This window comes from Acanthaster planci, linkage group LG15 (genome assembly GCF_054643075.1).
Source record: "Acanthaster planci isolate LZ-2023a linkage group LG15, COTS_SCS, whole genome shotgun sequence".
Taxonomy (NCBI): domain Eukaryota; kingdom Metazoa; phylum Echinodermata; class Asteroidea; order Valvatida; family Acanthasteridae; genus Acanthaster; species Acanthaster planci.
The window spans coordinates 12,177,580-12,205,105 of NC_141791.1; the positions used below are offsets into that span (position 1 = coordinate 12,177,580).

The 27,526-nt window shown below is 43.5% G+C and overlaps 1 protein-coding gene across 18 annotated transcripts in view; it reads left to right on the forward strand.

Moving 5' to 3' along the window:
- The first annotated feature begins 192 nt into the window (after positions 1-192).
- ak9 (adenylate kinase 9) overlaps positions 193-27,526 on the forward strand; it is a 36,539-nt gene continuing 9,205 nt past the window's right edge. Inside the window, exons 1-27 of one of the 18 annotated variants that reach the window (XM_087146548.1) lie at positions 193-300; positions 1,581-1,826; positions 2,479-2,749; positions 3,313-3,425; positions 4,041-4,229; positions 4,503-4,634; positions 5,214-5,530; positions 5,919-6,099; positions 6,586-6,718; positions 7,233-7,271; positions 9,864-10,010; positions 12,702-12,740; positions 13,049-13,322; positions 13,923-14,153; positions 14,620-14,637; positions 15,403-15,506; positions 17,044-17,175; positions 18,254-18,328; positions 19,926-20,000; positions 20,644-20,898; positions 21,454-21,554; positions 22,080-22,292; positions 22,862-23,141; positions 23,574-23,623; positions 24,235-24,368; positions 25,056-25,344; positions 26,907-27,134. In XM_087146548.1, coding sequence (XP_087002674.1) covers positions 286-300; positions 1,581-1,826; positions 2,479-2,749; positions 3,313-3,425; positions 4,041-4,229; positions 4,503-4,634; positions 5,214-5,530; positions 5,919-6,099; positions 6,586-6,718; positions 7,233-7,271; positions 9,864-10,010; positions 12,702-12,740; positions 13,049-13,322; positions 13,923-14,153; positions 14,620-14,637; positions 15,403-15,506; positions 17,044-17,175; positions 18,254-18,328; positions 19,926-20,000; positions 20,644-20,898; positions 21,454-21,554; positions 22,080-22,292; positions 22,862-23,141; positions 23,574-23,623; positions 24,235-24,368; positions 25,056-25,344; positions 26,907-27,134 — 4,281 coding nt within the window. In that variant the 5' untranslated portion in view covers positions 193-285. The remainder of the gene's footprint in view (positions 301-1,580; positions 1,827-2,478; positions 2,750-3,312; positions 3,426-4,040; positions 4,230-4,502; positions 4,635-5,213; positions 5,531-5,918; positions 6,100-6,585; positions 6,719-7,232; positions 7,272-9,863; positions 10,011-12,701; positions 12,741-13,048; positions 13,323-13,922; positions 14,154-14,619; positions 14,638-15,402; positions 15,507-17,043; positions 17,176-18,253; positions 18,329-19,925; positions 20,001-20,643; positions 20,899-21,453; positions 21,555-22,079; positions 22,293-22,861; positions 23,142-23,573; positions 23,624-24,234; positions 24,369-25,055; positions 25,345-26,906; positions 27,135-27,526) is intronic. The other 17 variants (XM_087146550.1, XM_087146551.1, XM_087146552.1 and 14 more) reach the window with 17 other exon arrangements.

Below are 27,526 nucleotides of genomic sequence, written 5' to 3' on the forward strand. Positions count from 1 at the left end.
CCCTGAGTCCGGGCCAGAAGTTCAGTGCCATATTTCTTCAATTTCCAAATTCCATGGCTCTCGGGACTCTCATGTATTTTTTTGGTGTGTATGAGCTCGGCGGTTATATTTCTGGCCTATTTGCGTGGGTGCACCCATTGATTGACTAGCCAAAACTGGAGCCGTATACACGGCTCTGAGATGATAGACCTGTGAGTAGCGCCCTCTATTGGTAGGTCTGACACAACAAGCAAATCTCGTCAAACATCGCGTTACATTGCGGGATCGCCATGGTGATCAAACAACATGGCGGAGAACGAGGTAGGTTGGATAAAAATTCGAGTTCGCATAAATAGCCTTATTGACAGCTGAGAAGAGTGTTTAGGCCTAGGCCTAAACACTCTTCTCAGCTGTCAATAAGGCCTAAACATTCTTCTCAGCTGTCAATAAAGATATTTATGTTTAGAACAGTCTTACAACACGTTGTATTTCGGATAATTGTAGGATGCATGCAGGGATTGGTCCAATCAAGAGCGAGTCTTTGGGCCTCGATCTAGGCCTAGGCCCTTATCCTAATCCAGATTTTCCATGTTCAATCATCATGATCATAGCCCCATTAATCTGTTAATGTGGCCCACGGTACGCTGCGCTCCCCTATAGCCACATGCCCATAGGCCTATAGGTCCACCGAATTTTTGTTGACTTTTTCAAGTGCTTTGAAATGAAAGCATTTTCACGATTGGAGTTGCTCGATGTAGGCCTATGCCATACCCTCTCCACTTCTAAATCAATCCTTCACTACGTAATCCTAGGCCTACTTTTCGAGAAATTTCCAGCTAGTTAGGCTTAATTTTTGAACTTCATACATTCGTGCTCGTTGATGTTGACAGCTCGAATCATCAAGTTTGTGACCCCTAAACCGTGACCTCACATTATGCAAACACAGCACCAGGCCTAAACTGCTCACTGCCATGACTGCCAGCCCATGTGTGTGTAAAGAAACAGTTTCATAGGCCCTACACAGACAACACTAATATTCCCTTAAAATGTTATACATTCAGCCATCAGAAAGTTATAACATGTCCTAAAAAAGTGAAATTTAGCTAAGACACAGTTCCGAAGCATTTACTTAGAAAGCAAACCACATAGGTTTGTGCACAGGGGCATCAACTTTTGCTCATAATATATGGAAGTCTTTCCTTGCTAAAATTTTTATAGCTTTGATTGTTTAAATCCAGTACTAGGCCTCAGTAGCAGGATATTTCATTTTCGTTCCTGATTTAAATATCAGCTGCCTGCTTTTGTGTCTTTGGTTTTGTTTCATTTTGTTAGTGTCAAAGATTTTTAGTAAAACAAAGGAAGTCAAGACCCAGAACCACTTGTTACGGATTGGCTGGGTACCTATTTCTACTGCAACCACAATGCTGAAAACACCGACTTGAGATGCTGAAAATACTGGATCAACAGTAGAAAAAAAAACAAGTTGCAATCAGTGCACAGATCTATACCTATCGCTCTGTTTATTCTACGTGCACAAATTTCATGAAGTGAGTGGGAAAAGGGACCTGTGTTTTGTATTGATTTGGATTACTTTGCTGTAGGAAGATGCAAACTTTGAAGCGGCAACGCCCAGTGTCACGATAGACCTGGCCGAGACCAGGCCCAACACAATGGCCGCCTTCCAGTCGGTCACCCCCGGTGGGGGGATGACGGCAGCAGCCCCTGTAGTGGAGAACACCATTGAGAAGCAAATTATCAGCGTGACCAGCATGAGTGACATCGAAGCAGCTGAGTCGTTGACTGAACTGTTGCAACCCCTGGACGCCGACCCATTTGACGAGGATCAGGTATTTCAGGCTCAACGAAAATACATGTATAATGTCATTAGTTTGGGCCACATACCCTATAAACAGATTGCGTTTTCTTTTTTTCTGTTTTTTTTTTTTTTTAAAGGGCTATCACTCATTGAACTCAAAATTCAACCAACAACACTTAGTGTAAAGTTGAGCCAAATAGGATTTCAAAAAGAAAATGCTGATGGGAGAAACTGCTGGGCAAGGACATGAAACTGTTTCAAAACTCAGCCTTATCATCTTCACTAGAAAATTATTGATAATATCTGCCTCTCAATAACAGATCTATGTTTGTTGGGAACTTAGCTTTGACTAGGAGCCATCCAAGTGGTGTGCAGTGACAAAGTGTCATTGCAGGTAGACAGAGGGTTTTGAAGTTATTGGTTGTCATTTCAGAGCCACATATCAATCAGGATTTTTTTGTAGTTTCAACAGTCAATAAAAGGTCAAGATCTTTCGACCGTAATTTTTTCCACGAAAGGTATGTCCAAATGTTGTCAAGCCATTGTCAAAACTTGCATGAGACATTATTCTTTGTACTTGTTAAGGCTCCCGGAAAGTATCAGGAGGATAAGAGTAAGAAGTGGTAAGGAAAGTGTTAAGACAATCCTCGTCTGAAATTTGTTTTTTCTTTGAAACTCGTCAGGCGGAGCTACGCTTCCTGCACTCCAAGCCCACATGCTTCATCGTCCTGGGCAAGCCGGGTGCTGGCAAGACGGCCCTGGCCCGCCGCCTGTCCCAGTTTTGGCGCTGCGAGCTGGTCCACGCCACCGACCTCATCCTCCAGCACCTGGACCTGCAGACAGAATTGGGCCAGCGCCTGCAGGAGATCCTGCAGCGCGGTGGCGCTGTGCCCGAGGAGATGGCAGCACGGCTGATTGAGGAGAAGATCAACTCGCCTGAGGTGGTGCATCACGGTGAGTCGCTGATTTTTTTTCCTCAGAACTCCCTAGCATTCATGCCAAGGATGTAAGGCCAATTCAAATCCTAAAATATTTGAATATTTAGCCTTCCATTCTGTTGAATGTTCGTTTGTACCAAATTCCCACAAAAGCTGAAGCACAATAGGCAGTTTTTACAGAAAGTTAAAAAAGGAAAAACCATCAAGGAAAATTAATGTTCTGTCTTATTGTTTGGCATGTTTTTGGCTCCTCTAAATTACTTATAACAAAATCTTTTGATTTTGAAGGATTGAGGCAGTAGGCACACCTCCAAGTAATATTTCCAGGAAATTTTGGAGGATTTTAGAGGACTGAGGGCGAATCCAATTTTTTCACCCCTCCCAAATCGGAGGATTTTGAAGGATTGAGGCAGTAGGCACACCTCCAAGTAACATTTCCAGGAAATTTTGGAGGATTTTAGAGGACTGAGGGCAAATCCAATTTTTTCATCCCTCCCAAATATGGAGAAATTTTTTTTTCAGTTTAATGAAAATTTTAGTAGGAGAAAAGGCAATTGAGGTTGGATTGTTCCTTGACAGGTTATGTATTGGATGGCTTTCCATCTTTGAGCGAGGACTACATGAAGGTTACGGACCAGCTAGAGCTAGTGAAGAACTGGAATCTCAAACCGGACTTCATTATTAACTTGCGGGTAAGAAAGACAGTAAAAAGGAATCCGTCATTTTGGAATTATCCTCTATGGTGAACGATTTCTGAGGAAGAACAGTTCAGTTTCATGAAATAACTTCCTCAGGGCTCTTGCTACACATCTTTGTTTCTCAGAGCAGTGTATTATTGTCAGTATGCTAAGATGTGGTCATCATTTGTAGAATTTGACTTTGTTGCTCTGAAACCAGGATTTGTTTATTAAAAATGGACCCAGTGAAATCTGGTCACCAGGTCAAAATCCTGTCAGAGTACAACAAAGACCAAATTCTTTGGCTGGCAACCAATTTTGGCCAAGCATTTTGCTGCTTTTAGCAGTTTGTTGTGCCTAGAATCCTCAAGAAGTTAGCTTAGCTGGGGAGAATACTTCTGACTTTTTTAAAGCTTTTGACATATACTTATGCCTAGCACTTCAAAGAAATCAGCCCATCAGGGGATGACGCTTTTGACCCTTTTGATGTCAATTGCTCATGCCTAAAACCTTTAAGTAATTAGCTTTTGAAGGGACAACACTTTTGACATCTGTATTTTTCTTGATATCACTTTTGACATTTCTAACATCCAAAATCTTTTCATATCAAAATAATTTGGCTTCCCTCAGATGCCAGACAAGGACCTGGAAGATAGGCGGGTGGGCCAGAGAGTGGACCCTATCACCAACAACCTGTACACCAGCGATGTCTGGAACCCGGACAAGCCCGAGCCCAAGCCCAGCCACGAGGGCGAAGGGGAGGAGGAAGAAGAGGAAGAGGAAGAAGAGGAGGCGGAGGAAGGGATGGGCGAGGAGGAGGTAAGATGAGTCACAGAACTCAATAAGACTGTGCAAATTACTTGGCTGCGGCTGAAAGGTACACGCAACTCCATGGCAGGGTTGCCAATGTCATTGGAAATCTTGGAAATGCTGGGAAAAAGTTTTCCTGGTAAGTCATGGATAATTGGCCAAAAATAGGGTGCCAGAGGAAACGAATGAAGGAAAGTAATGGAAGTCAAGATCAAATGGCTGTCTAGTCTCTTTCAAGCACCCAGTGTGTTGATTTGTAATTCTGGTTTTGATCTGATGCAGGGGGAGGATGAGCCCCGAGAGGAGCTGAGCTTTGAGGTCATCGAGCGGCTGGTGAGGAGACCAGAAGACATGGTGCATCACGCACAGGAGAACATCGTGACTTACAAGGACAAAATGCTCAGGATGCTGGAGGTGAGGAACATTGCTGTCGAAGGATTCAGTTTTGTTAGTTGTTCTGTCAGCAATCTTTGCATGATGGACAAGTATTACAAAAATGGTGTTGAGGAAAAAAAGTGGAAATGTTTTTGTGAAATCCTTTTTTTTTTTCTGTAAAAAGCTCTCCCTTTTTTGAGTTGCACACCACATATGCATGACTGTGGCAGTTTACTGTGCACTGCTCATATGACTCTTTTAGAATTTGGCAACTTCCCAGAAACCAAAACAGGTCAGGTTTGTCGGGCAGAGTCGTCACAAGGTCATAGTAGTCTTTCTGTGATCTACATTTTTCAAGCTGAGGCCGTAAATGAGGTCATACTCAACAAGCAACATCTTGACTGCATTTAGATGGTCAAAGCTAAGAATTGGTTTGGCTGTTTCTTGTCAGCAAATTTTTGGGGGGAAAGTTTGGCTGGAGTAACACACCGTGATGTAGTACTCAAATTCCCCTAAATGTGTAGTTTAGAGACACAACAGAACAAAGTCTTGGTTGTAAGTACTAAAACAAACCTCAGAAGAGGTGGTAAATGCCCCCCTCTCCTCTTCCGTCTGCAGGATTACATTGCGGACCACCCCCAGCAGTACTTGATTGAGATGGACGCCAACAAGCCGGCCGCTGGCCTCTTCAAGGAGCTCCTGGCCAAGCTCAACACCTTTGTGCTGCGCCGGGCGGCCGTGCCTATCCGGCTGCAGAACCCGGACGAGGAGGACCTCCCCGAGGACGTGGAGACGGAGGAGCTGATGCGCACGCTGGGCGGCACCAACATGGTGGCGCCCCGCTATCGATGGCGCCGCAGCCGCTGGGCCCGTGCCTGCCCCGTGGAGCTCCAGAAAGGCAACGTGGTACCGGGCAAACCCGAGTTTGCAGTAGGGTGAGTCTGAACTCTTTGTAGGGGCAAGTTTGGTTGTAGTTCAACTTCTGGCAGTGAGCCAGCTTGGTATTCCAACAGCCTGTGCCCAATGTGTGCAAGCGCTAGCATCCATGTGACAACTCGTTTTCTGGCGATTCTCACCTTCAGGACAACCCAACAATTTTGTTTGACTCAAATTTCGAAGCTTCTCGCAGAGAGTGACACAGACTAAAATTACCTATATAGGAAGTCTTTCTTACACGCTACAGAAGGATTGAGGATTGAATTTTGTAGAGAACCTTGCTGGATGTGAAATTCTTACCAAGTTTGACAGCCGAGGACACAAATAAGTTACACAGAAGTGAGGTCCTTAAAGCAAGGATTGCACTCTTTCCACCCTCCTGGGCAGGTTCCTGGACAAGATCTATGTCATGTCCAGCCCGGAGGCCATGGAGAAGTTCCTGAAGAACCCCCGGCCCTACCTGGTCAGCCCCCAGCCCCGGCCACCCTGTAAGCTGTGTGTGGTGGGTCCACCCCTCTCTGGGAAGTCCACCATGTGTCACTTGCTCGCACACAAGTTCAACGGCAGGGTAAGTGTCCAGTGAACAGCCATGGCAAGAAAGCCATTGGGCTCTGAACGTGTCACACATTGATATCTATTGGAAAAATCTAAAAAATAGTCATATTAATGTGTCATATTAATTTTAATTCCATGTTAATATTCAGTGTAAATAAGTTCCTAGTGTCTTGAATCACTTTAAAAATGAACACTTTGGCAAGTTTCGAATTTCAGTTCCCATCTTATAAGCATATGAATTAACTTTTGCTCAATGCGTTTGCTTGAGCAAACTACATTTTTGTTCTTTTGAAGCTCAAACTCTGCGGCATGTGTGCGTTGTGACGCCTAATTATTACACAAATTTGCATAACATTGTAGGTATTAGCATGGTTTGCTTGCACAGAATAGTGAGTCAATTTCATATGCATATAAAAGAGCAACATATGCATAAAAACTACATACATTTGCATAACTTTGCATATATTTCTGCATAAAATTTGTTTATATTTGCATACAGGTGCTGGATCTGGATGAGCTGATCAAGTCCCGCATGGCAGTGCACAAGGCCAAACAGGTGGAGCTACACCGGCTGGAGGCATTGGAGTCGGCCATCGCTACTGTCAAGGCCAAGCTACGGGAGAAGGAAGAGAGTAAGTCACCTCAAAGTATTGCCTTGAAATTCACGACGGATAAATTGAAATGGGGTCTGTGGCCTCGTTGGCCGAATTGTGGTCGGGAGACTGTTGATGACATTATAGAGACTGTAAGTGGTTGATGCCAATAAAACTCTTCGTATTGGGAAGAGGATGCAACACGTATGCCTGCTCTCGTTTATGCTTTGGAATACACTCAAGGTTAATGCAGATATTTTGCCAAAGGCAAATGTATTTCCATTCCGTAGATCAGTTTGTATGGATATATTCTGGGCTGACCTATTTCAACTTTTTTTTAAAGGAAATCCTTTGAGAGCCATTCTTCACAGTTTTGTTGATCAAACGGGGTTACAGTCTTTTATTAATTCTTTGTTTTGATTTGTTCTCAATTTTGAAAGTCTCAAAATCTTCCAACCCTTTTTTGAACTTATTTCCACATTTTTGAGCTATGTTAGGTCTGTGTTTGTCATTGAATATTCAAATTGTTACTTTTCCTGAAAAATTGAAACAGCTGCTTCAGAGGGCGACGCGGATGACTTGGATGAACAAGGTATTGGGTCATGTGACCTCAAGCTTTCCGCAACACCCCGCCCATTGATGTAACACAACAAACTCAGACACGCTTAGCGCTTGGTGTAAACCATGCTTATGCCCCACTACACACCTTCCCCAAACCCTTACTCCACTCACTCTGCATCTGTTCCTAGCCGTATCTCTCTACTACTCCCATTCCCTCCCCAACCACCACACCTACCCCACCCCAACCGACACCCTGCCCCCACCCCAATCTACCCCAACTGCCACCTTACCCCCACCCCATTTTCCACCCCTACCCCCACCCCAACTGCCACCTTACCCCACCCCCAATTCCCACCCCTATCCCCACCCCATTTCCCAACCCTATCCCCACCCCAATTTTCACCCCTATCCCCACCCCAATTCCCAACCCTATCCCCACCCCAGTTCCCACCCCTATCCCTCATTTTACACCACAAACAATCACAAACGTATTCTTGTTCTCACTCCACCCTTGTCTTCACATCCCCTCTACCCCCAACCCCACCTCACCCCCACCTCCCACTTATCTCCACTGTCCTGCCCCCATCCTAAACCCTCACCTGTCTAACATTTTTGACACAGTGCGGAGTGAACTACACCAGAGTACTTAACAGTAATAAATGTAATCAGTAATTCTATATGTACATGTATGTACGTGAATGTATCCACACATGATTGCAGTCAACCGCATTGTGCCCCTTGTGTTCATCTCAGACTATGTTTTTGCAGTTCGTGTTTTGAGGTCATCGTTGCCAACAACCTCCTCCCCGCATCAATTGCATCGCTGCAAACCGTCTCTCATTACCACTGTGGTGGTCCATTGATGCATTTTCTTCCCCAAACGGAATACGGTGCTTGTCTACCTGTACATTACATTTTGACATACCTAGGGCATGAAATTTAAATAAATTTGGTTTAAACTTGTACTAAAGAGCATGATTTGGTGATTCCACGTGTTCTAAGTGCCAAGGAAAAGGTAGACACAAGTCTGTGTATGGCTGTTTATGATATTGAAATGCCCTACATGAGTGGGTTCAAATTTGTTAACGTAGAGTGCAATGAGGCCACACCTACAACTTGAATCTTTTTCAAAGAAAATATAAAATATTACTAGCGCTGGGTTGTGTCTTAGCCTGCCTAACTTTACATCGCGTTAGCCCAGACTCTTTGGAGATGTCAGCCTGTTTTTTGGACGAATCCATTTATTGCAGTAAGCATTGTAATAAGTGTTGCCCAGAGCCACTGTTTCATGACAGTCTGTCCGTTTAAGATCCAACACATCGCTTCCCACATTTTTAAGGGTCATCGGGAATTTCCAGTGAAATGTGCTGGATTCCTCTGTTTAATTAAAAGGGTGTCATTTGCAAAGGACACGCTTAAATTAAGATTTGATATCTGAAATGCATTCTCGTTTTCATTAATTTCTAACATGCCTGTTTTGATGCACTGTTTTTTTGCTAATAAGTACTGCTGCATTGTTTGAATGGTTAGATGGGTCAAAGGTTAAACTCATAATGGGAATTATACTAACCGTAACTATGGTGTTGCCTCAATATTGTAACGCCTGTATGCTCTTGCCAGTCAGAGTGGAATAATATACACAAGATATCGACTGTGATTTGAAAAGTAACCTCTGTAGAGCCAACTTGGTTAGTGCAATGAACTGTGATTCCCACATTCACGCCCAAGGCTTTCATTAAAGCCCCTTCAAATTTCAACTATAGAAAGAGCATATACTGAGTTTCTCTCTGCACGTAGTTGTTATCCTGACCGACAGTGCTTCAACTGTGTAATTAAATTCCAGGGTGCTGGATCTGCGCTCACAAAAGAGTAACTGCTCATTAACAAACTTTAATTTACCGGTGAAAATGCTCTTACAACTTCTTGTGAGCGTGAAAAACCCAGCCATGTACTCAAGCTGGTCATGAATACCTAGCCTTATATTCAAGCTGATCATGAATACCTAGCCTTGTACTCAAGCTGATCATGAATACCTAGCCTTGTACTCAAGCCGATCATGAAAACCTAGCCTTGTACTCAAGCTGATCATGAATACCTAGCCTTGTATTCAGGCTGATCATGTGATGATATTAGGGAGGTTTACTAGCACACCCTATGCGAACATCAGTTAATATGCAATCATAAAAGCCATTTGTGTGTGTGTGTATGTGTGCCTAAACTGTCCACGCTCCAGTTTTTTTCCCCATAAGATGTTGCTAAACCTCGCTATTTACCAATGCCTTAAGTATTATTTTGTAGTCCCTCCTAACCTTAGTCAGTCGAATGTAATAATGTTATATCCAGCCCGAAGTACGGTATATATTCACTGGTGCATCAAGGTTCATTAAAGAGCAACATGCACTGGGGATGGACTTACCTCCTTCTGTGACTTTGCCTTTAGTAAACCTTGATCTATCACAGAAGAAATTATGACGTTCGTTTGGTCATTAAATGGTAACATGTGACGGATCAACACCTCGGGGCTTAACATTCCACCGGTGATCGCTTCAGATCATTAATAATAACTTCCCCAATCCCTCATCCTTCCTTTATCCAACTTTGTAAACCAATCACCCCTACGCAGAAGAAAAGGAGAAGGCCGACACTGACACCGATGCTGACAAGGCCGAGCCAGAATCGGACCAACCCACTCTCCCCGAGGGGGAGAAGGAGGAGGACTCGGGCGAGGGGACAGAGACGGAGCGTGAGATGGCTGGTGGGGACAGCGAAGGTAGAGAGAGAGAGAGAGAAAAATCGTCGGACTTTGATCACCCTTCCTGGTTTGCTGTGGATTCCCTTCCCTCCATCCCACCTTATCCCTCCCCGTGTGTTGCTTGGTTTGCTGTGGACTTGTGGGACTTTCTTTGGTTGAGACACAGGTGGATCTGAGCACATGCACGTACTCACTGGCGACAGAAACCGAGAAGGGGAGTGGCTCCCACTACATTTTTGACTGGGGCATGGCCCCCCACTCAAAGCAACTCCTATAATGGGCGTGGCCCATTGGATTTGTCAATGTCTAATGCGCAGTGGTTTCACAATTATCCCCCCCTCCCACTTTGAAAAGCGCTCCGCCAGGGGCACAAATATGCAAGAGTTTCCTTTCATCGGGGTGTGAATAAATAGGTCGTACCCCCCCTTATGAAAGGAAATTCTTGCATATTTGTGCCTTGGCAGTCTGCCACCGTATGCACCGAACTATTATTGTTGAACTCAGTAATCATCGAATGCTCAGACTTTAGCTTCAGTTAACCACACTATATGGCCTTCTCCTCCGTCAGCTTTGGGACTTTGGTGACCAAAAGGATGGAGTTAATTTTAAAACTTTTTTTCGGAGACCAATTTCTTTTTCAAAATCTAACAAAAAATTCCTATTTACCCACTCCAAATCAAAATATTCGACGAGAAAAAGAAACCAATAACTTGACTTGGCATCAATCTTGCTATAGAAGTATGTGGCACAGCTAATTTGTCAAGTAAATTTCCTGTCGATTTATCAGACAATTTGTCTGTAGAGAATGAGTCAGAAATGGTGTACCGTAGAAGCAGTTTTGGTTGGTAACCTGGCTTTGCCTAGCAAACCCTGTTTACTGATAAGACTTGAAGCTATGCATGGTGGAAGTACTAAATTAGGTTAGGCTTGCGGTTGCACCATGTACAAGGCAGAATCACTTTTATGAGTGTGTGGTTCTGAGAAGAACCGAGTTTTCACCATCAGTTCTTCTCAGAACCACACACTCATCAAAGAGATTCTTCCTTGTACGTGGTGCAACGGCAAGCCTAACCTAATTTAAACCCTATGCACTCTGAATGCTGTGTGATACGGCTCACAAGAGTAAACTCCTGAATTTAATGCCCCGTGTACATTGTTCATTCGTGTACTCGGTTAAAGACCAATTCCTTGAAATTTAAAGCTCAGATCCACCAGTGTTGGCTCACTCACACATTCCAGTCTCTCACATAACGTGGCCATTTGACCAGCAGGCTCAGGCATGCCCTCATCAGACAGCTGTCGGCTCTACCCAGGGAGCATCTATGCTACACAAAGACCGTCACTGTCAACACTTTCAGTCTGGTTGCTGTGACCACCGTTGTCACTTCTAAATTCAGTTTGCTGTGCTGTGATTTTCTGCACCTCCATCATCACCATGGTGATCAACAGTGGTTTTGAGCACTTTGTATCTTTTATTTTACAGGTCAAAGGGTCGTCACTACTTTAATACCTTCCTGACGTGTTTTCTTGTAGTAAAGAGAAATTAATGATATACCCCAAATTTGGCACCATATGCTAGTCAGTTTACTTGCAACATGCACATAATGGTTGGCTCCGTCAGAATGAGAAAATACACAAAGTTTTTAATATCGTTTTGATGATCATTCGTTTGGTAAATAAGCATTGCCCACAAAAGTCGCATCAATTTCATCATGCAGTCTTCAACATGCCAACCGTCCATTTTATTGTGGTTTTGTTATATATCAGCATTTCCCCCTCAACTTTTGTACCTTGTGTATTGTTTCAAATTAATTTTCGTCTTTCGTGTCAAGACTTGTCACTTTCCGTCCAGTGTGATTCTGGCATCTCTTCAATCTGTGTTCTTATTTACTTTTTTGTTAATATGTCACTCTTTATATTAATGCCACTTACTTTCTGTTGAATTGCAGTTTGCCTCCTGTGTTGTAAAATTAACCTGTGGTAGATAAATAGTTAGTTGTTCAATACAGACCTGAAGTAAAGGTTACTTCTCATGAGACATGAATCCTGTAATGCAGATTGTTTTCAAAATGATATACATAATATAATTTGAAAAGTATCTAATATTTGCCTAATTCATCATCATGATGTTTGGAACCAAAAACACATTTCCTAAACGTCACTTCCATACTTAATCCCTTCCTGAAAATTTAATTTCCTCTGTGGTTTGAAATTTAATCAGTAATGTGGCCATATTCACCTGAGCTACCGGCTTCTTATCAAAAACACACGACTGACAGAATTTCTGCCACAGTTTCTGTAAAAGACTCTTTGTAGTCAACATTCCCTTTCAGCCTAAACTAATTCATCTTCATAAAAATGGAATTTCTGCACTGATTGTTTAACAAGAAGCTTACACACCTGTAAAGCACATTCATTTTATTGAAACTCGTGATTTTCTCTTTGAATCTGAAAACTGTCAAAAAGAATTTCTGTTGGGCTTAAGTTTTGTTGGGAATTTCAGTAAGAGAGAATTGATTGAAGAAATTATTCCCCTGATTCAAAATGCCCCATTTTTCATCACAGTAGAACGGCTGAGACCAAAGTAATCAATTTGGAAAATCATTCGATGTGAATACTCACCATACATATTTATTCACACCATGCACAGATTTTGCAGATTAATTCACTGGCACTCTTTTTTCATATCACTTCATTTCATACTCATAGAACCTTCCCAAAGTGAAGGAGAAAAGAAAGGAGATGAGGGTAAGGCAGATTTCATCTCAGATCAGTATGTCCCTAATTTTTTATGACTCGAAAGGTTTCTTGTGCCGTGGTTTGTCGTGTCGTGGGTCTGTGAACCCAAGGGCAGTAACAAAGAATAGAAAAGAATGTAACTTGGAACCAGAAGAACTCTGCAGACCTAAAAATGGTTATGTATGAGTCCATTATAATATGCTGATAATTGATGTAATGTGGTTTATACTTTGGGTCATCAGACTGAATTACAAACTGTAAGAGTGAGTGAACTTGGTATTGCGTGTTTTCAAAATCTTTACAAATCTTGATCTCAGGCGACACATCCACGGTCAAAGACTCAACCACCATCTCGGAGCCTGCCCCTTCCCAAGCCCTCACCGAGGCCACGACAACGGTCACTGCCCCTCCCCCGCCGGCAATCGAGGTGGACGAGACTCACCCAGAAGTCCAGGCCATGGTGGCAGCTGCCGTCCAGGAAGCGGAGAAGCAGACCTACGCTCTGGCCCCTGAGCAGTACGTGGATGCCCTGGAGGAGGCCGTCACTGAGATCCACAAGGAACTGAGGCGGAAGGATCCCAAAGGACCCATGTGAGTAGCTTGGAACTCTTTTGCCATTCATTGTGAGGAATTCATTAGATCCTAAGGGACTCATGTGAGTACCTTGTAAGTAACGCTCTGAAACTCCTTGTTATTCCATGAAAATTTTTTTGAGTAATCCCTTGTAATTATTCCTCATGTGCCACTCATTTTGAAGAACTCTTAAGAAACTCCTTTTGGGTAACTCCTTGTGAGTATCTCTTTTTAACTCCTTTTGAGTAAAACCTTGTTAATCCTTATAACTCCTGGCATTAAAAGTTGATTAAGTCTTATGAAGCACTGTATGTAGTCAACTACTTCACACGACTCGCACAATACAGGTAGCCTAGTCTCTGCTCAAGCCACAAACCATTCGTGTGAACTGCAACATGCATTCCACAGATAGTGAAAATACCATGTTACTGTAGTGAAGGATAAATTGTATTCACAATTATACCACTTGGGTTCTAGTGATCAGTGTTGTATAAGTGAGTTTATGTGATGTAGTCATCATGGACCAGATTGGACCACTGTCCTGGCTGATCAGGTTGGCCCGTAAAACTTTTCCTGGCTTCTGCAGCCACTAATTGAAACTGTCATCTATTCATGCAGAGCTGGTGGTTGGGTCCTGGACAACTTTCCCCAGACAAGGGAGCACTGGACGGCCCTGATCGACCGTGGCCTGGCCCCGGACGAGGTCATCTTCCTGAAGGATGCCAGCGAGAATGGCGCCTACCTCCTGAAGAGGTGGTACAAGCTGAACAAGGAAGAGGTGGACCGGAAGGTGCAGGAGCGCAAGGACGAGGAGGAGAGAGAGAAGGCCCGGGTCCTGGAGGAGGCGAGGTAGGAGGCATCTTCGCGTGTCCATCTCATCATCACTACTCGCTCTTCCTACTCTCCCCATCTGGCATAGATGGGGTCACCACACACCCTTTTCCTCAAGTCAGAGTCTTGTAGTTAGCATACACAAAAAAGCAAGTCATCAACTATCACATTTGCAATATGACCACCAAATATCACAGTTAACTGGCTCGATGATGCCACAGTCTCCAGAAGCTTGTCTTGGTTTTTCAGAATCATTTCGTCTGTAAGTTGTCTCTCTTCCTGTTGATTCTTTCGATATTTTGGATTTCAGGACCATAGTCTAATGTTGCTGTTTTTAACGTAGTATTTTACTGCATAGAATAGTCACAGCTTCATGTTTATGAAGTTGCTTTGTTTATGGCTGTGAATAAAAAACTTGATTGTTTAGAGATATATAGTCTCCTAAAAACTTGTCTGTTGTTTCTTGCATGCCTACCATTCATAGGAGCACGGACTCGGAGAGGTAGTACCATTTTTAAGCTTGTTGTAATGTTCCACAATTGCATATCATGTCTCTCTTGGAAGAGCACATTGATGGTGTATGATTTTTGGGACATCTGTTATGTGGATTATGCTGGCCTACTGACACTAATGAAAGTAAAAGGGGACACGGTCTTGGGCATGTGTTCTCATTGGTATATGCAGTGGTAGAGGTGTGCATTTTCAACTGAATGAGCACAAAAAATGTACTGTCTTCGTCCAGATTTAAAAGTCACCAGAACAAAGCAAACCTGGAATGTTGATGCGTGTGGTTGTGCTACAAATATATGCTGAGACCATGTTGGAGTTGCATCCAGCAGAAGTGCCTGCAAGTCTCTACGAATCCATCCGAGGGCAAATCCAGCCGCAGGTCAAGTCACAATCCACTGAAAGGAACTGTGACAAAAGCATTCCTTTGTCATTGTTCACCCTGCTATGTGTGACTTGTGAAAAGGCTCATCACGACTGGACTTGTGAAATGACTTGCGATGAACTTGACTACGGTACTAACTGAGGTCTGGGGTACAGAGAGACTTGTGGTCATTGGCATATTTGGGATAAGGACTGAGTTTTTCCCCAGTTTTGTGTCTCTGAAAGCATTGTTTGACACAGACACCATTAAATACCAACATTTGTTTCAGCTGAAAGATAAAAATTATGGAGGAATGCTTGAACTAAGTGCATCCAGTGTTGTGTCTTGAAAATAACTCATTTTCTCCTTCTTGACCCTTGCATCGTCAATGAACAGACTGCAGACAGAGAGAGAACTGGAGGAAAAGAGGCGGGAAGAGGAGGAAGAGAGAAAGAGGCTTGCTGAGGAGGCGGGAGAAGGAGCTGCAGAAGGAGAAGACGGTAAATGATGTAGATGTTGGATCACATGACCTGCTTTTGTCAAATAAGATTTCACAAAATTTGACCTCATTTGTTCTGGTTGAATATTTCTGAATGAAAACCTTGCAAAGCTCAATTTCAAGACATAGATGTGCTAGTTTATTCTTTCTCTTGCTGTTGTCTAAGAACTGTTTGGACCAATATATGTTTAAATGGTAAATACATCAGTGATATTTTGGACAAGAATGACATTTGGACCGCTGCTGAAGTCCTGTGTCCTTTCCAATAAAGGTCCATGGCGTTTTGCTCTGCTAGGAAAAATGCTGTTTTGTTGAAAACTTCCTCAAAAGGTTTCCTTGAAAAATTAGGCATCATTTTAAAATTCCTATTGGTTGACTATAGGACAGGGCCATTTTATTAAAAATAATAACAGTGACTTGTGTTGAGTGAACAATGGAGGGGGTGTTGCTCCGCTGAAACCACATAGCCTTGGGAGTGATGCAATGCATAAGCATTTATCGCTTAGAGTTGGCCACTTGAGAACACTTCACCTGATAGCCAACCGATAATAAATGTATCGGTCGGACCGTTCTGTCCGACACCCACCCGATAAGATTTTGAAATGGTGCTTTAATGATACACAGAGTGTGTAATTATTGAACATTGTGACTGGAGGGACCACTGAAATGGAACTTCATTTGTAAAATTTGGTTTCATTGTGAGGCCAACTTTACAAATGTTGATTTACATGTAGATTGACGTGGTTTGTGTGGCTGTTGCATGTGCATATGTGCATGTATGAATGAAGCATGGACTTGTCGCTTGCATGTTTTGGGCATGTAAAATTAGCAGCAATGAAGTTTGCAATTTTCTACCAAAGCTTTTTTTTTAACGTGTCTGCTCTTTTCATCACATCCGAAGTTTAGATTTTTAAACTGTCACTGCTTGGAAAACAAAGAGCATGGATCAAGTAGAGTATTTTTTTTTCATTGAGGGCGAGGTACGGTGCCACTGTGTTCACCTGTGTTAACCCGTCCATTTTGGCCCACCTGTTCACTCTGATCCTTTGTGCCTCTGTGGCCACCAGTCAGTCCATTGTGGCAACCTGTTATGACAACTGTATTATCACCACCTGTAAATGGCAGGTGTTTATTTTGTCCAGTTTGGCCCGTTATTACCACCTGTTTGACCAGCCATTCATTTTGGCTGCCTGCTCACAGAGTCCACCTGTTCACTGCCACCACCTGTCCTCTGGAACAACGTGTACTTGTTTATTGTGGTCAGTGCCCGTCACCTGTCCATTATGTAAAGTGGTCAAGTGTTTGTTGTAGCTACCTGCGTGTTGTTGTCAATTCTTGTAATTAATTGATATTCTAACTGACAAGTTCATCAGCTGTTGAGACAAGTTTACAAAAATAGAAAAAAAAAGTTCATTTTTTGGGAAAGGAACAAATCTCTCCCAAGAGATAAAATGTAGACATAGACATAATCCAGTTCCATCCATCTTTGGTTGATCGCTGTCCGCCTCCCACTTTAAAAATCATCACCGCCTCTTCAGAAGGAGAACCCAAACAGGAGGAGGAGGAAGAAGAAAAGGAAGGTGGGGAGAAAGAGGAAGGCGAGGTGGAGAAAACCGAGCAGCCCACCGAAGAGGCGGAGCCGGAACCGGCGGAGGCAACAGAGGATGGAGGTAGACACACACGCCCACGCTCCCACCTGCTCTGTGTGAACGCACTCCTTTCCTCCAAATGCTTTGCACACGATTCCTTCTCTGTTGTATAGTGCCTGTAGTCACAGCACTTTCTCTTTCTCTGTTCAGCACAATTTCAAATGCAAAAAATCTACATACGTTTCTCTTAAAGAGTGCACAGGCTTGGAAGCTTTGTACAGTGAATGAAAACACTGCACTGGTGGTTACAAGATGAAATAAAACATGTTGGGAACAACCATGTTGTACTTTTGTTATCAGTGTGGAGTTTAAGATTAAGCAAGCACAGAACTGCACTGTAGTGTTTGCACTTCGGTATATGTGGCTGGCTAGTGTTTCACTTAAAGACTGTTTTTTTTGTTGGGGATCACCCAAGTCCTGAGTTTGACTTTGATAAATTGTGTTGATTTGAGGTCAGTTCCTTTGGCAAGTCCCCAAGAAAATGAAGCCAAAGGTGATTTATAAAGAGGAACCAAATCCAACCATCAGTAGGCACGAAGGAATGTGTGTCGAGGTATATGACCTGACACAGGCATGGACAAATTTCCTGGGCAAAAGTGGATGTTTGATGAATGTCTGGTATAGCAGCATTCATCACATCAGCATCCTTATGTCCATGGCTCATGAGATCTCCAAATACTCTCTGGCTGTTCCCTCAACCCCCACATCACCTGTTACCTTGATAAACTATATAGCTCACGAAGTACTTTGAGTGCATGGAGCAGTATATTGATATGAAAACAAAACAGGTGTTTCCACAGCTCTCATGCATAGAAAGGTACCGTGATCTTCAACTTTCCCTGAACAACTCTTGCCAATTCTCCTTTTCTTTTTAAGGAATGCAGTGCTTTCTTTGGTTTATAACTGCACCATAATGCGAGCTGTTTTCACGTTTGCCCAAAGTACAAAGATGCAGATTTTTACCTTCATCCTGTTGAGCCCTTTCCTCCTACAACAAAGTTTGCAAAGCAGAAATGCTCTCAGAGACAGTTAGAATTGTTGCAAGCTGATCGTCTTGCCTCCATGCTTTGCTCCCCTTCTCATGCTACGCCCTCATCAGCTTTGCTGGCCACGCCCACGATCACCGAGCCCAGCACGGCAGTCTCTGCCATGGACGTTGACGCGAAGACTTCAGGTAGAATTGCATCATGGCTCGGCTGCATGAATCATGGCTTTAGTTTGCTGTGGATTTTAAGATTCGTGACAAAAGCCAGACAGTTGCATGTTGCCTGCTCTCTCAAATCATTGAGTTGTGTTTCTCTCTGTGTGGCAGCACTTTTATATTTTTCATTCCTTTTTGTGTCTTTACTTTTAAATTTTTAAAAGTGTTTGAATAGCGACTGGAAGTGAAAAAGCTGTTCATCCTTTCCATTGCACTTTGTGACATTTAGGGCTTGGTCCTTTGTGAGGGAATAATGCAGATGTTTAACGTGGAAGTTATTGATGCTGAGTGATTTGATTCAAACTTTGTGACATAAATTTGAAGCCTTTAATAAATTAGCCTGATATGTCATTTTGACTCAAACCTTTGTGTGGGAATAATGCAGATTTTTAACGTGGAAGTTATTGATGCTGAGTGATTTGATTCAAACTTTGTGACAGAAATTTGAAGCCTTTAATAAATTAGCCTGATATATCATTTTGACTCAAACCGGCAAGCAGAGGTCTTGACTTGTAAGCAGGAGGTCGTGGGTTTGAACCCCACCCAAGTGTCAAAGCCTGCAAACTTTTTTTGCAAGCCCTCAGACAACACTGAGTATCTGCCTTGAGCAGAGGCACCCTCCTCATTGGTTGAAAAGAACCAGGATGGTCGGGAGAGCTTATTTTGCTGGTAGTGACGCGACTGTAACATGTGCATTTCGTATTTGTCTGTGAACCGGGAAGTGTAGTTCCAACTTCCCGTCACAGGAGCCTCCATTGCTAGGAAAATTGCACCCTCTGTTGGTCAAGTTCAGGGCTCATGCATTCATAAGTATATATTGGTGAAGGGTGAAACCCCTAGAAAAGTCTTGCTATATTTAAGTTCATCACAAATACAGGTGATTCACAATAGTGCGCCACCAAGAGTTTGCAATGCGTTGGCCAATCATAACGCGCAAATTTTGTCAACCTTTCCAAATGCGCATTGGGTGGACAAATTTTGCGCATTGTGATTGGCCAACATGTTGCAAACTCCTGGTGGTGCACTATTGTGAAACGGCCGTATTGTCAAATCTGAAGTCTGTAATGGCCTGAAAATCTTGTTCAAGAAACCTTTCTTGATTGATATTTTTGGTTTTAGACCCAGTAAAACATAGGCCAATTACATTTTGCTCATAAATATGCATGGAGTGGGTGTAATGACTGCATTTCATACCCAACACTTTTCTGTTGACTGAATTTTACAACCTGGGCATTTCTTAAATTCTGAACTGAAAAATTCTGAGATGCAACAATTAAGACATTTGAACTTAATTTGAATAAGTGAGGGCAAAACTCATTTATGCAAATGTAAGATTTTACGCCTATCTTTTTTTGTGTGAAATGTATTAGTTTGGTTCTGTCATCGTCACCCTTCATCCACATCATTTTATTGTTTTTGCTTTCCTCATTGTTACCATACCCAACACCCTACCTTGAATCTTTGCCGACTTTTGCTGCAAAATCCCTACAACTAACTTTTTCCACTAAAACTTCAAACCACCCCCACCTCCGTTGGCCTGCCCACCCTCATGCCATCATACACATATCAGATCAGTTTGCTGAGCCCCCTAAAGTGGTGATTGGACAAACCTCATCAGGTGATATTACTGGGGTGGATGGAGAAGGTAATGAAGCACTTTGATTGGTCCATGGCGTGAATAGTCATTTCATATGCATATTCATCTCATTTCCATATTCATTTCTGCTGGTGTTGGTGATCACAGCTTGAATTGTGTCTGAAAAATATTTTTGTATTGCGAGTTCCACTCGCAAATGCCATTTTGTTTTGGCATTTTTTTAATGAGGAATGTCATCTTTGTCAATTACGCATCTTGCTTTTTAAAGAAAGATTGAGGTGTGTACCATTTGTTAGATTTAAGAATCAGATATTAATTCTTTGGGGAATTATACTTTCTACTGTTGCAACTTATTGGACAGCTATATTTTGATGTTTAGAGAAATTTTATTTGCAAATTTGGTGAGTTTAATGTCCATGTGGATATGTCAATTTATCAGGAACATAAGGAGCTTCTTAAGAAATGGTTTTATTCATTAGAGCACTTTCACATGTTTGGTCACTTTTTAAGGTCTACAGATTATGGTCATTTTTCAAGTGTGGCAAAGTCTTTAGTTTCAGCTTCATCATGGACACTAGAATTTTCACATTAGGACTCAGATTGAAATGAAGCCTGGAGCCAAAGCCAAATGTGCAATCGAGCTTTTTTAGACCCCATGTGAGACCTTAATGCTTTCCAATCGCTTCATTAGGCAAAGGCACAGAGGACGCAGAGCAAGGGGAAGAAGAGGAGGAGCACCTGGAGACTCCGCCCCCCGTGGAGGACCCCTTGCCCCCCGAGGGCCTGGAGACCACCCAGTTCAAGGAACTGCGCACCGAATTTGAGCGCGAGTGGCCATCAGTACAGGCCTTGGTGACGGGCATGCTGAACGTGGAACCCATCGTGGTGGACATCGAGAATCGTCAGGTAGAGGACTTGACGAAAGAAGCCTTCACTGCCGTAGAACGTGAGTTCATCCTCAGTCTTTTGCTCAAGTGTAACAGGGAGGGGCTGGTCAGACCAATATTGTTTAGAGACTCGGTGTAACACTGTCGTCATATTTGTGACAGCGTTTGACCCAACTTCTTGTACCTGCTAAGGAGAAAACTGCATAAGCAGATTTTTTAATAAGCAGATACAAGTGGAGAGCCAGTCTCAACTACTGCACTCTGGATGCTTCTTTGGTTGCTTACCATATTTTTGCTAAGAATGGATAATCTGTGAATAATTAGTGAATTATTGTGCTGAGCTGCTTTGTGAAATTGGTGCTTACGGGAAGATGCCGGTTGTGCTCATTCAGCAGTTTTTGCACAGTTCTGTCGACTGTAGACAGGGTCCGTCAGTCTCCACAAGGAACACGCTGTAGGTTACAAAAACTCACTTAGCACTGACTCCAAGTGAAGTGTGTGTCATTTTCTGCAAAGGACCCTCGGGTGAAGTTTTGAATATCAAGTAAGCAAGATTGACTCCTGCAGTACATCATTCAGTTTGAAGGTTCACTTCTTGCTCCCTTGTATTCCAGAGCCGTTCTCCTACCGCCCATGGGAGTATACCAGCATCGATCTGGACGAAGAGGAAGAAGATGCGGAGGCAGAGGAGGAAGATGAGATGGAAGAGGAGGAGGTAAGTCAGTGTCACATGTGAAATTTGCAGCCGCTGCCATAACTTTTGGGTTGAGCTTAAGACATCTTATTGGCCGCAAACCACGTATACAATATAAGGTGGTTTTGTGCTCATTCCGTTGAAAATTTAGGGGTATGTTCCATGCATTGTTTTAGCCAAATTTGGCTGGGGCATGCCATCACTGCCAGTACAAACATGGTTCTTAGAAGCAGGCAACAATACTGCCCTCTACACAGTGATAACAAAGATCTAATTTGTCCAAGACCGGTTCCACTGACATGTTTAACAACCGTGCGAACCGTAATTGATTGAAATTGGCTTTTTGGAAATGTAGTTTCAGTATAATTTGGAAAAAGAATTCTTTTTTTTTTTTAAATCGAACTTCAAACACATCGATCTCTAACTCTCTGTAGAGGACACCTGTCAGATATTGAAACAGAAAGCATCAACTCTGAAATCTGAAAGATTATTCTTTATAAATTATGCCTAAACAGTACAAATTTTTTTATGACCCCCCCAAAAAAGGACGAAGAGATGATGAAGAACAAAAAGAAGCAGTTTGGCGACACCAAGCACTTCTGCCCCGTCCAGTACAAGGACAGCTATGTGCTTTGGCCTGGTAACCCCGAGATTGCTGCGAAGTACCGGGAGAAGGTCTACTACTTTTCCAGCACCGAATCCCGGGACAAGTTCCTGGCTGAGCCCATGCTGTACGTGGCTAAGGGTAAACCGTTTCAGGTGAGTTTGGAAGGAGAATGGTGTTCCTCCTCTTGTCATTTTTGGCTAAATCTATTCAATTAGTTACAAGTTACCAGGGTAACTTCCCTCGTGAACTTGAGCAGGGTTGTGTTCAACTCCTTCACAAGTCCTTGCAAGTCCATCACAAGTCCATCTCAAGTCCCTGCAAGTCCATCACAAGTCCATCTCAAGTCCCTGCAAGTCCGTCACAAGTCCATCAAAAGTCCCTGCAAGTCCATCACAACTCCATTACAAGTCCCTGCAAGTCCATCACAACTCCATCACAAGTCCCTGCAAGTCCATCACAAGTCCATCTCAAGTCCCTGCAAGTCCATCACAAGTCCATCTCAAGTCGTTCAGTCTTAAGCCAATTCACAAGCTATTCAAATGAACTGTAACAAAAGCATTCTTTTTCATTGTTCACCCTGTTACTTATGACTGGCCTCGGGAAGGGACTTGTGAAGGGACTTGTGCAAGGACTTGTTCCTGTGAAAGGACCACCATTCCTGTGGACAGTTTTTGCTCGGTCTTGGTCTTTAGTCTCCTCCCATTTTGCCTCTCTATTCCAGCCCCCTCCCGTCCGTCTCCTCATCCTGGGGCCCCGGGGCGCAGGCAAGACCCTACACGGACGCTACCTGGCCGAGAACCTGGGCCTCTTCCACATCTGCTTCAAGGAGCGGCTGCAGGAGCTAGTCATCGCCAAGACCAAGAAGAAGATCGGCCCCGAGTACGAGGAGGAGGAAGAGGAGCCGGACAGCGAGCCGGAGGAGGAGGAGGCAACATCGGGAGGAGAGGCTGGGACCGGACCGGGCGAGAGCCAGACTGCTCCAGCTGGTGTGGAAGGCTCAGGTGAGTAGACAACCCACTGCTGTTTAATGATAAGGTTTGTGATCAGAATAGAGGCACCATAAGCAAGAGAGGCCATGCACACTGACACTACCCCACTGGCACATTGTGTGCATGTGCAGGTGGGCATGTATAATGCATGTGCCTTGCATGACTGTTCATTCAAACATCGGTCTGTTGGACACAAATCCTTCATACCATGGTAGCTCACCGACGCAGATTTAGATGGTCTATTTACAGCACCTCCTGAGGTTAATGTGAGCGTATGTAATGTGAACATTATATGAACGCTTGAAATCATCTGCACACATTTGAGCTTCCACCTCCAAATACGGCCCCCTTGGAAATGAAGCCTTGCCTCCTTTGTAGCATTCAGTTAGATTTATTCGAGCGTTATTATTCATAACATCGTTTTGTTTTGAAATGGTATAAAAGGTGAAGCAGACGAGGCTGCCTCTGCCGAAAACAAAGAAGAAACAGAAGAGGTGAGACCGAGAATTTGTTACAAATTCCAACATTTAGCACTGTGCTTCCCCCCATCCTAGGTTCCTAATAGTTTTCATTCGTCTGATCCTTTTTATCCACATGTCTGTCCCCTGCCTGTGTGTCAGTGTCCCTTGTCACTTGCCTCTGGGCAAAATTTTCTCAGGATCAAACTGTTCGTCAGTCAGTGCATCTGGGACTTTGTTTATGAAGGTGATCAGGTGATGCTGAAGCATGTTGAAATTAGTTGACATCTGCAGGAGGTTCTTGGAACAGGAAACAGGAAAAAGGGTTGTTGTTTTTCAGAGAAATTTCCCCTCAGAGAAATTGCCCACGAAAAACTTTTTAGAGGAAAGGAAAATATCTTTATCAAAGATCAAAGTAAAGTTAATCATTGTTGTGGTGTCCATCACAAGTCCATTATCCATTGCAAGTTAAGTTACAAGCTGTCTAGATGAACTGAGATAAAAGCAATCCTTTGTCATTGTTTGGCTTCTGCTGTGGGTTACAGGATTTGTGAATTAACTTGCAATTTGCGTGTGACAGGCCTGTGATGGAGTAGACTATATCACCTGGAAATCGTTTTGATATTTGCTTCTTATCCTTCCAATAGCCGGAGGAGGAGCCGGAGATTGAGTGGACGGAAGAGGAAGAGAACATCAAAGGCAACCTGATGGAGGAAGAATCTTTGACCCCCGACACCTTGGAGAAGATCGTCCCCGGCTGGTGGAACTCCGAGCCGTTCAAGTAGGTTCTGTACCCAGATTCACTCGGGGACTAAGTTTTGCTTGTAGATATATCATGTAGAAAGGAAAGCGTGGGGATGTCGGTTATGGGCCAAGAAATATGTCTCTGTCATAACAATACCGACCCCAACTCCTCATATGTACCCACTTGCACTCAAGAATCTAACAACTTAGTTTGGACATTTGAAATTCTTGAACAATATGCAGAGCTTCATCAACTTGCTTGGAGAGCATTTTTTTTCCCGTAGAAAGTGGTAGGTTTTACTGTTTGTTTTTGCAGCAAATGGAAGGTGTTTCAAAAATGAAAGTTTTGTGGAAAATGCAGCTAAGCCTGACAAAGGCATTTGAAATCTGACTTGCATTTTAGCCAGGAGAGTTCCACTGCTTCACGGCAGAAGCCCACTTGCTGGTTTTGTGCAGCTGTTGTGTCGTGTTTTTTCAACAGGCCTCATTGTCTTTGTCTTCCTAGTTCCATTTTCCTACAATGATGCTGTTGTGCTTCGAAAGTAGACGAAATTCCTGGCTTGCATTTCTTGGTAGTCAGTCTTCCACTTTTCGAATGATCAACAGGATTTGTCCTGGAAGGCTTCCTCGACATCTTTGCAAAAGGCCCATTTCCTAGCTTTGCACAGCCTGACAAGTCTTGTATTCCTGCTTTTCATTTTGGACTCCTCCATTTTCCGGACAGGTCCACCGGATTTGTCCTGGAGGGCTTCCCACGCACTGTTGAGGAGGCCCACTACCTGGCAGAGCATGGCCTCTTCCCGGACGCGGCCGTCATCCTCGCGGTGGAGGACGCAGACATCCAGGGCCGCCTTCTGCCGCCCAAGCTGGACAAGTGGAAGAAGAAGCGGGACCGGCGACTGGCGCGGAAGGAGCGGCGCAAGCTGCGCAAGAAGAAAGAGCGGGAGGCCATGATCAACAAGAGGAGGCAGGAGCTGGTTGCAGAGGTGGCGGAGAGGAAGGCTGAGAGAATCGTGAGTAGCTTCGCTCTGGGAAAATAGCTGTCTTTCAGGCGTGTTTTTTCCTTGACCTTGAAGCATTTTTTCGGCATTTCATCCTCTGACCAAGTCGTCAGAATGCAAAGACAGATAATTGGGCAATCAGAGATCTCCACAGCTCTCTTCGCAAAGCAACCTGGAGGAAAAGCTGTATTTTGAAAGTCAAAATTGTCAAATAATTTCTTGAAATTCAAGCAGCTTCAAAGATTTTTACTCGTTGAAGATTTGCCTTTTTTGCTGTTTCTGAATCACGTTTAACAGAGTCAACAGAACTGAGATTAACAATACCATAAATAAATAAAACTTCCGTGTGGTATCAAAGATGAGGACCCCTGCATAATATTGGCCGATTGTCTAGTAATTCCAGCTTCAAGCTCCATTTCAATGGCTATATCTGTTTACTATCTTTGTCATTGCTTCTGTCACAGATGTCAGTGTCATCATCATTATTGTCATTGTCAGAATAATAAGAATCACCAGCTGTTATCTTCCATAATAGTTTATTTCTCTGTGTCATCGTTTCTGTCACAGATGTCAATGTCATCATCATTTCTGTCATCGTCAGAATGATAAGAATCACCAGCTGTCATATTTCATAATAATTTATTTCCCCAACCCTTCCTATAATACCAAAGAGCATATACCATGAAATAATCAGTTCCTTTTCCTCAATCTATTTTTATCTTCAAATGTTCACCAGGCCATACAAAGGGTATGTACACACACAACCAACGCCCACTCACGCTCACCGAGGCACACAAGTTTTCGTGCATGTAATCACAGAAACACTTTGCACCACAAGAGTTCATCGTCCGTTTTTAGTGAAGGATAAAAAGAATGTTAAATACACTATAAACGGGGCCAGTGAACCATCAGTAAAACAAGAACGTTGTGCCGCAAATCTTGATCCCGAGAATGTGTGAATTATCCAGCCGCATCGTTGCACTATGCCTCCACGTCTGTCTTGCAAGCTTGGCACTGTGGTCAAAATGCACTCACATTATTGCCGCTATTAAAAAATTCTGTTTGCTTCACGTACAAAATGGGTTTGAAAGTACAAGTTGTTTTTATTAGAGTATGGAGAAATCACTTTATGCTCTGAGTTTGTCAGAGTGCTTTTCCACTAAGGGATGTTGGATAAAAATGAGTTACACGTAAGAATCTGCAAGACATGCTTGGACCAGTTTTCATAGACAGTTTTCTGAGGTGGGATTCAAACTCCCGACTCCCAGGATACTGTAGAAGTGCTCTTCCAACAGAACTCAGTGTGTCTGTTTCCAAAATAGAAGACCCCTAAGTAAATATGTGCACATCCTGTGGCAAGCGATAACCAAAATTCACCATGCAAGCAGCTCTAGCAATATTTCATTGCATATTGCGAGCAGAAAGGCCAGATTCAGACATTTGTTAAAAATGATCAATGGAAGAATGTCGTCAGGTTTTACTGTAACTCAAGGCGCATGTTTCCTACAGCTGTATGCTTGGCATAACATCCTTGTTACAGTAACCCTTGTCCTTTCTTCCTGCCAAAAACAAAGGCCCAGCGAGCGGCCGACCGAGACAGCGATGACTCGGAGCACTCGGAAGAGGAGCAGGAAGACGACGAGGAAGAGGAAGACATCGAGGCCCTCCTGGCCGAGGAGTTCGAGGAAGAGGAGGAAGAAGAGGAAGAGGAGGAGGAACTGGAGGAGGATGCCGTAGACCGTCTCAAGAATGAGATCGGAGAGATGTACGACGATGACACCAACAAGCTCGCATCAGTACAAGTAAGAAGCCACGTCAGAACCAAGCCCATCTTGCCAATCGATGTAGATCACAGCATATGGGTGTGTATACATAAAGCAGATGTATCCACCCTTGCTTGGACTCCAGATGCTAGCCCTCAGTAGTACCGCTGCTCAACGGGTACATGACCATTCCTGAAAACCATCTCAGGTCCCTTGGGAGGATGAGTACTGAAGTGATTACATCACGGGCATGGCTATGTGTGTAAAAGGTATTAGCACAAGAACCAACGCTTGAACCAACACGCGGGGGTACTCCATTCGTTTGCACTGCACTTCCTGGTTTAAAATGACGTCACATGTCGGTTCTCTGCTCGCTCTTTGCAGGCTGCCACGGTAGGCATGGAGAGCCTGGATCTGGTAGCTTAATGTAG